This window comes from Miscanthus floridulus, chromosome 6 (genome assembly GCF_019320115.1).
Source record: "Miscanthus floridulus cultivar M001 chromosome 6, ASM1932011v1, whole genome shotgun sequence".
NCBI classification, from domain to species: Eukaryota; Viridiplantae; Streptophyta; class Magnoliopsida; order Poales; family Poaceae; genus Miscanthus; species Miscanthus floridulus.
Window position 1 is genome coordinate 138,869,497 of NC_089585.1, and position 9,190 is coordinate 138,878,686.

At 46.7% G+C, this 9,190-nt stretch overlaps 2 protein-coding genes across 2 annotated transcripts; one reads left to right on the forward strand and one right to left on the reverse strand.

Moving 5' to 3' along the window:
• LOC136459862 (uncharacterized) lies at positions 1–2,876 on the forward strand. The gene is made up of 6 exons (XM_066459697.1): positions 1–246; positions 1,001–1,172; positions 1,272–1,622; positions 1,731–1,919; positions 2,009–2,191; positions 2,276–2,876. Exons 1-6 carry the CDS (start codon positions 98–100, stop codon positions 2,519–2,521), a joined length of 1,290 nt encoding a protein of 429 aa, XP_066315794.1. The 5' UTR covers positions 1–97; the 3' UTR covers positions 2,522–2,876.
• A 229-nt stretch (positions 2,877–3,105) lies between these two features.
• Positions 3,106–7,452, reverse strand: LOC136459863 (E3 ubiquitin-protein ligase At3g02290-like). The gene is made up of 6 exons (XM_066459698.1): positions 7,249–7,452; positions 6,247–6,384; positions 5,984–6,109; positions 3,760–4,192; positions 3,555–3,664; positions 3,106–3,422 (listed from the first exon to the last, which is right to left on the reverse strand). The coding sequence occupies exons 3-6, from the start codon at positions 6,101–6,103 to the stop codon at positions 3,396–3,398; spliced, it is 690 nt and encodes a 229-aa protein (XP_066315795.1). The 5' UTR covers positions 6,104–6,109; positions 6,247–6,384; positions 7,249–7,452; the 3' UTR covers positions 3,106–3,395.
• Positions 7,453–9,190: the final 1,738 nt, after the last annotated feature.

A 9,190-nucleotide genomic window follows, 5' to 3' on the forward strand; every position in this document is an offset into this window, starting at 1 on the left:
ACAGAAGAGAGCCTCCAAGAACTCGCAACAACCCCGTGAGCGACCAACCCACCCATCCGCCCTTCCTCGCACTTCCCACCAACCCCGGCGAGCTGCGATGACCGGCACGGTGTCCAAGCTAGCCGCGCCCCGGCCGGCGGTGGCACCGCTCCGGCCGGCGTCCCTCCGCACCGCCGCAATCGCCTGCGCCCCCTCCCCGCGCCGGGTCAGCGTCTCCATCGCCGGGCGAGCCAGGAGCCCCATCATGTGCGTGACTCCACCCTCCCTCCCCTTTTTTCCTCCGCGCCCGCGCGCTCTATCTCATCTCGTCAGTGGAATTGGATTCGCGGTCTGGTTGGCTGGAGTGGCCTTCGTATCCGTGCCCGTGCTTGAGTCAGTGGGTGGTTAATTCTCGCGAGGTTTGATAAATTAGATTCGAGCTGTTCGTTCCCAGCGTGCTTTGGATTCTTCGTGTTGGAGACCGAGAGCATCTTCGGCTAGATCGCGGGCTGAATGGCTGATGTTCTGCCGCGTCGATTTGGAGCGTAGTCCATCACGCCGCCTGGCCTGATGTGGCGATACGGACGGCCCCCCGATCCGGTCGTGGATGGAGCCTCCCGTACGTTTCTGCGGCCGTTTGATTGGGAAATGGACGGGTGGGAGCCTTCTGGCATACCAGCTTCTCCAGTCGCCGTGCCGGTGCGAGATCCGTGTGGAGGTGTGGGGGTGCAATACTGCCGTGCCCGGAGGCTTGGGGTGCTGTCACTGCCGTGCCGGGAGCTTCCTCTTTCTCCTGTGTTGCTGACTCGCTGCTGCTGTAGTAGACCTCTTGATAGCGGCGGCGGCAATACACTGCCAAAAGCACCAACGCTTTCCATTAGCGTCGAAAGAATTCTAGCTGCATACACAACCCTTGCTTCAAGAGGGATAATATGAATGCCTTTGCGCACACCACATTTTTGCAGTCCAACTAACCTATGGTCTGTGGACATGACCTTACTTGGTGAATTGCAATTTTCAGTGCGATGGCTTCTGCCAAGGAAGGAAATGGTGCTCCGACCAAGAAGACCGCGCTTCATGATCTCTACGAGCTCCAGGGCCTGTCCCCGTGGTACGATAACCTCTGCCGCCCTGTCACCGACTTGCTGCCCCTTATCGCCAGCGGTGTTCGTGGGGTCACCAGCAACCCTACGGTAATCCTCCATTTCCACCTTTTGCTTTGCATTGTATGATCGATTGATCTCTTGCATAGTTGTGCATTCACTCCTGACCATGTTCTCAACACGATGCAGATTTTCCAAAAGGCCATTTCATCGTCCAGCGCATATGATGATCAGTTCAAGCAGCTCATTTCGTCTGGAAAGGACGCGGAGAGTGCTTACTGGGAACTCGTTATAAAGGATATTCAAGACGCATGCAAACTTTTTGAGCCTATCTACAACGAGACTGATGGGGCTGATGGGTATGTCTCCGTGGAGGTGTCTCCTAGGTTGGCAAATGACACTCAAGGAACTGTTGAGGCAGCAAAGTGGTTACACAAACTGGTCAACCGCCCCAATGTCTACATAAAGATCCCTGCTACTGCGGAATGTGTTCCTTCCATCCAGGAAGTTATCGCTAATGGCATTAGCGTCAACGTCACGGTAATTGCTCAGCACTGCCTTGCCACTGCTTTCATATTATTGTGGTAAAACTCTAGTGTGACTGCTGTGATAAGCTTATTGATCACAAATTCATTTCTGTCATTGCAGCTTATTTTCTCTATTGCGAGATATGAGGCTGTGATTGATGCTTACCTTGATGGGCTAGAGGCTTCTGGCTTGAGTGACTTATCCCGAGTTACCAGTGTTGCATCCTTCTTTGTCAGCCGAGTCGACACCCTTATTGACAAAATGCTTGAGAAGATTGGAACACCTGAGGCACTTGCCTTGAGAGGAAAGGTAAATAAAATTAGAATTAACCACCTCTTAATGTTAGAACCTAAACTGTTCACAAAGTTCTGCGATACAACCATCCTTTGTTCTACCAGGCTGCCGTCGCACAGGCCAAACTAGCAAATCAGCTCTATCAGAAGAAATTCTCTGGTCCAAGGTGGGAGGCGTTGGCCAAGAAAGGTGCCAAGAAACAGAGGTTGCTGTGGGCATCCACCGGTGTCAAGAACCCAGCTTATCCTGACACTCTTTACGTGGACAGTCTCATTGGACCTGACACGGTATGTTTTCACGACGAGTTTCCCACTTGAATTGGCATTGTTTCTTATCATCACAAAAATAACTCTGGAGTGATGCACTTTCAGGTCAACACGATGCCCGACCAAGCTTTGCAGGCATTCATAGACCATGGCACTGTTTCAAGGACAGTTGATGCGATTGTGTCTGAGGCAGAAGGTGTATACAGCGCCTTGGAGAAGCTTGGCATTGACTGGGATGAGGTCGGAAAGCAGCTTGAGCTTGAAGGTGTGGACTCCTTTAAGAAGAGCTTTGACAGCCTACTTGTGAGCCTGCAAGAGAAGGGCAACAGCCTCAAGACGGCAAGTGTGTAAAACTGAAATGGTTGGGTACCGGCGGGTTAACGATTTTACTAAATAAAATGCTAGCTTGCTGGCTCTCTTAATTTTTACGATGTGATGTACCTTTGCTCTCAATTTTCTGAATCGGCTTTGTATTTTAGGCTTGCCTGGTCGTCATTGTGTAACCAATGTTCATGGCTTGTAACTGCTATGCGGGTATCCGATAAATAATTTTGAGCAAGTTATTTTAGTCTGTATGCGTCCTCTTTGTTTTATGGAATGTACATCTGGGAAATGTAAATTTTATTTTACCCAAAACATTATATGTGGCTGGTCAATCTCTGATGAGGCCTGATGGTTCATGCTTGCCACTTTGAACTGAACTAAAGCTCACGGTTTGCTATTGCATTTATATGCACTATGCGATAATCCGTTCTTGATGGCTTGCAACAGGATGCTCATAGCACTTCTACACACTTAGGTAAAAGATTCATCATCATGAGATCGGCTACAGCAACCACCAGACAATCACTATGATCAGGTTAAATCCGTGCTTCCATCCATGAGCAACCAATTGCAAATATAACAAAGACTAGGCAAGCAAATTCTAGCATGAATTTTAGTAAGATAGATAATCATTGCAGTACATGTAAGAAACTGATCTCGAGAAAGAGATCTAGGCCCTGTTCGCTTGAACTTATCAACCGTACCGTTTCAGCGAAGTCACAATGTTTTTCTCTCACAACAAATCAGCATCAACATCAGCCGTTTTTCTAGCCAGCCGAACAGGGTCCTATTTGGACATCGCATAAGGAATAACTATTATTTACAATTCTCCAGCATTCCATACTGTAGTCTGTAGACCGTTCCCTTGCTCCGATGTGAGATCATGTAAAACGAAAGGCTATCATGGGCTCTCGCAAAACTCCATTTCCTGCAGTGTAATCAGGTTGGAGGAGAAATTGTCAGCTCAGCAAATAAAATTACATCTTAGGAACTGATGATAGGTGATTAGCAATTATGAGATGTGAAAAACAGGAATAGTGCAGAACCATCAGTATCATACCTTTCCACAAATTGGGCATGTATCACTTCTCTCCATCCATTCGTAAATACAACCAAGATGAAAATGGTGACAGCACTTTGTTATAATTTTTGGATTGTCTGGCGTGTATTCTGCACAGGGAATTAATCATAATGAATCGGTAACGAAATGTTCAGGCACCAAGATAAACTGCTATGTGTTCAGGCAGATCTATACGAACACAAACCTTCTAGACAAGTAGGGCAGACATCCTCATCTTCTGAAGCGCCAACTGCATAGCTGCTACTATAAGCTTTTGCAGACAAACTCTTAGTTGATTCAGAACGATGGACCTTATATTCACCCTCGTTTTCAGTGCTGCTGCGTTTCTTCTGAGCAGCTACATGCTCAATACCAGAGCTGCTGCCATTTCGTCTAAGGGCTAGTGACTCTTCTTGTGCAAGATTTATGCATTTCTCACGCCTGGAGACTAATCCCTCTCTTTGAACACGGGCATATCTAGGATCAGTATCATATGGAGGTGGTCTAGAAACAAGGTGATAAGTTTCAGCGAGTGAATTGTCATTTATATTGACACTTGGATTAGTGGATCCCAGTGGAGCAACCCCTTGGGCTGGGTTGTTTGGCCTAGACTCAAGCCTCTGGAATGTTGCGGTATACTACATAGAGGAAATACTATAGTTAGAAGAAACCTTATATATGAAAATGGATAAAGAAAATAATACGGAAGTGCCATTAAGATGCACAACATAATTTCTCCACAATAACTCGTAAAAGAACACCAGCAGGTCTACCTAGCCATGTCAAATGTGCCTACCCCTTGCTCATCCATGTTTCGCATTGTCTCAACAAGCTTTGCTGTTTTGGGTTTCATAGCACTACAGAATGTTCAATGTGACTTTGTTTCCTTTTAGCGCTGTATCTAATACTTTAAAAGAGGAATATAGTACTCTTCAGTTTGTAACATTATGCGATCAAACAGGCCAATGCATCTATCACCACACAGAATATCTATTGACAGAAAAGAGAAAAATGTGAAGGGCGGGCTTCGCGCAAGCGGTAGAGTCTTACCACCTGTGACCGGAAGGTCCCGGGTTCGAGTCGCGGTCTCCTCGCATTGCACAGGCGAGGGTAAGGCTTGCCACTAACACCCTTCCCCAGACCCCGCACAGAGCGGGAGCTCTCTGCACTGGGTACGCCCTTTAGAAAAGAGAAAAATGTACCATTTTGAAGAAAATAAACTAGTGGCGAATATCTAAATCCCCACCAGTTAGAACTAAATCATATGAACATGCTACTGCCAGCAGTTGCATGGAGTCAGAAGTATCAAAGTACACATATCAATCAATGTAACATGTGACATTTTGGATCAGTTGGTTACAGCCTAGAATAACAAACAAACAACAAAGCCTTTAAGTCCCAGCAATCAAGGTTCAGACACGTGAATAGCTGTCTTCCGAGCACTCCTATTTAAGGCTAAGTCTTTGGGTATATTCCATCCTTTCAAGTCTCCTTTTATTACCTCTACCCAAGTCAGCTTCGGTCTTCCTCTGCCTCTCTTCACGTTACTATCCTGGCTTAGGATTCCACTACGCACCAGTGCCTCTGGAGGTCTCCGTTGGACATGTCCAAACCATCTCAACCGGTGTTGGACAAGCTTTTCTTCAATTGGTGCTACCCCTAATCTATCACGTATATCATCGTTCCGAACCCGATCCCTTCTTGTATGACCGCAAATCCAACGCAACATACATATTTCCGCGACACTTATCTGTTGAACATGTCGTCTTTTCGTAGACCAACATTCTACACCATACAACATAACAGGTCTAATCGTCGTCCTATAAAGCTTGCCTTTTAGCTTCTGTGGTACCCTTTTGTCACATAGGACGTCAGATGCCTGCCGCCACTTCATCCACCCTACTTTGATTCTATGGCTAACATCTTTATCAATATCCCCGTCTCTCTGTAGCATTGATCCTAAATATCGAAAGGTATCCTTCCTAGGCACTACTTGACCTTCCAAACTAATATCTTTCTCCTCCCGAGTAGTAGTGCCGAAGTCACATCTCATATACTCAGTTTTAGTTCTACTGAGCCTAAAACCTTTGGACTCCAAAGTCTCCCGCCATAACTCCAGTTTCTGATTTACTCATGTCCGGCTTTCATCAACTAGCACTACATCGTCCGCGAAAAGCATACACCAAGGAATGTCCCCTTGTATGTCCCTTGTGACCTCATCCATCGCTAAGGCAAACAAATAAGGGCTCAAAGCTGACCCTTGATGTAGTCCTATCCTAATCGGGAAGTCATCCGTGTCTCCATCACTTGTTCGAACTCTAGTCACAACATTGTTGTACATGTCCTTAATGAGCCCGACGTACTTCGTTGGGACTTTATGTTGTACAGCCTAGAATATACTTGAAAATATGGATAAAAGTTCATATTACCCCGCCAAAAATATTGTGGAAAAAATGCCTCAAGGATATGCATTGCCTATAGATAGGGTTGTTTGGATAGACATATTCCCCAAAATCTTCAGTACTGAGGCAGCAGCAGAACCCACCCATAATTCACTGAAAAAATGTACAGATCCAAAGTATCAGAACACAACTAAACAATCACATAGAACAAGTTCTGTAGCTTCCACATCTAAGATGTGATCATAATGCTGATTATCTAAATGAATATGAAATAAGGTTTCAGGAAATACCTTTGAAGTAGTCCTGTTGCCCCTCTGTAGAAGAAATTGGTTGACACTAAAGATGGAGCTGATACAAGTTCACGTTTCCCAGCAGTTGATGGAAACTCTGAGTTTACCATGAACAATACTGGTAAAACATTCCCTAAGCTGGTCAACGAAAACAAAGGAATCGCCTTTAGATTACTGCATTGAGGGGAAAAAACTTACTTTCTTTTTTGAAAGATCCGGGGTGATTACTGGCTTATTATGAGAAGAGTTACATGCACAAGACGCGCCTACAATTACCAGAAGTCCAGAACCAGCAGACTGCTGTGTCTGGATGACCAAACCAATCAGGAGGCAAAATTACCATACAGACTCCCCTTATTCAGCTTCCTAGTTACAGGGAAGAAGGATACAATGGGTCTGTAAGTCGTTATCCTGCAGAGCTCATAACCGTGCTATGCAGGCATGCAGCCGAAATTCAACTACGGCATCGATTCATAACCGTGCTATGAGTGCATTCTACTAACTGAATCGATGCACGAATACTAACTGAAAGAAAGATCGAGAGACTAGGAGGCACAACTGTAACCCAAAACGCCACACTTAATTTCTGTATAGAGTACACATTCTCTTTCTTTTGGGCGAGCCAGGAATGAAGCCACTGGGCCGGAAATACATGTGTTCAAGATGAGGCCGCTAGATCCTTACAGCTTCTCAAGGGAACTAAAAGGTGCTAGCCTGCTATGAGTGGCGCGAGGCACTTGCTGAGAGCACTGGCATCTGCGAGCACAGCTGCATCAGCGGCCGATCTGCATCTTGCGCTGATAAGCACCGAGAGTTGTCCGACACCCCCACTCCCACCGCGAGGCAATCGCGACGGTACGCGGTCCTAGAAGCGCGCTGGGAGGGGACTACGGGAGCGAGGGCAAAGGGAAGGCGAGCAGCGCCGACAGACTGCGGCTGGTCGAGGAACTGGGCACCGACGAAAAGAGGACTAGAGAGAGTGGGCGCGTGGGTGGAGCTCACCTGTCGTGCAGCCCGCCGCCTGCGGCGCGAGGACGTCCACGGGATCGGGAGGGGCCGCGGCGCTGGCGGGCGGGCGCGGCGAGACGCGGAGGAGACTGGAGCGCGGTGGAGTTGGGGAGTGGGGGAACTGGGAAGCGGAGAGGAAGGGGAGGGGATCGGACTTCGGACATGGGAGGGTTTGGTGCGCGTGCGGACTCCCCGTGCGTTGGCGAGTCGCTGTGTGCTCACGCCAGATGCTAAATTTTGGCAGTACAAAATGTGGACATGTTTTGAAAAAAGGTACTACGGTGGAACGAAAATTGAAACTTTTATACCATGTTGATATAAACTTTCACACAAGAAATCACTAGTATATGCGCTTGGTTCTCCTCTCATTTTCTCCACTAACCACATAATTTAAGTTTTAAACCATGCATTTGCTCCATTCTAAATTATAAAAGCTTTTTAGTAGATAGTTTTTTTCTATATACTTAGATACACATCATTCCCGAGATACATAGAAAAACTGAATATCTAACAAAGTCAAAACAACTTATAATTTGGAGCGGATAGAATAGAAAACTTCTATAGAGAGAATGCACTAAGGGATAGTAAGCCACCGATACCACAACGGAATAAGGGAACGCGGTTTGAATTCCATTTTTCTCCACCATATTTTCTCAATTCTAAACTATAATACACTGTATAATCCTATTTTTTCACCATATTCCCTCCATTCTAAATTTAGGAAAATTTAGCTTTGTAATAAACAAAAATGATCTAATTTTGATAAATTTTATAAAACGGTCCGCCAACATCTAAAGCATCAAATGAATGTATTAAATTATCATTGAAACATATCTTGATATTGCATTAATTTTCAACTTTTAAAGTTTAGCTTAACACAGATAAAAGTGAACATAGTAAAAAAAAATTCATATTTTGTTGCGCCAAAAATGAGCATACAAACGAAGGTACTAGCGTGACTACAGCGACACGCCAGTTACTCATGGTCAGTGGCATGTCGCTGCGTGGCCTAAACAATGTAATACCACTGACGGTGGGTGCTAAGAGCATCTCCAAGAGTGTCCCATATTTTTCTCCCAAAAACTCCATGTTTTTTTAACTCCCAAAAACATATTGGGAGAAAAAAAGAAGGCCATCTTCGACAGTACCTTGTATTTAACTTCAAAAAAATCAAAATCTTAGTCCCACACCCTTTTTCGTGCTCGTTTTTTTTTTCCGTCGCAAGGTCGCGACCCCCAATCGTCTGCCGGCGCAAGCCAGGCTAGTGGCCTCGTTGAGCAGAGGCGGCCACCAGGAAGCATCAGCCGGCAAGCAGCCGTACCAGTACCAGCCGGCAAGCAACAGTACCACGGTACATGCAAATCCCGGCGGCAGAGATGCAACAGCCGGGCACGTACCTGATATGTACATGCAAATCCCGGTGGCAGAGATCCAGCAGCCGGCCACGGCCAGGCCAATCCCGCCGCCGGCGGCTGCCAGGCCAATCCCGGCGGCGGCGGCCATGCCAAGGACGGCAGCGGCGGCGGCGGGCGGGCGGCAGGAAGCCCAACGACCGGCCAATCACCATACGCCTGCAACAAGCCCTACGACCGGCAAATCAGCACACATCGGCAACGATCCAGCAGTAGATAGTATGTACCTTGTCCCTGATCTGCGGCAGTAACACTTCTCCCCTGGACGGGCGACGGCATGGAGAGTCGCGGCAAAAAAAAAAAAAAAAAAAAAAAAAAAATCGCGCCAACGAGGGAGACAGCAATGGCGCGGGGAAGTCTGGATCTGCGCGACTTTGGTGTGCATATTTTTACGCGTGGAGGAGGCCGGTTTACCGTGCCAAGAGATGGGTAAGGGACGTGGGGTACTTTGGAGATGAGTTTTTCTCCTTTTTTTTTTCCAAAAATCATGGATATGGAAGGGATACGAGGCACTCTTGGAGATG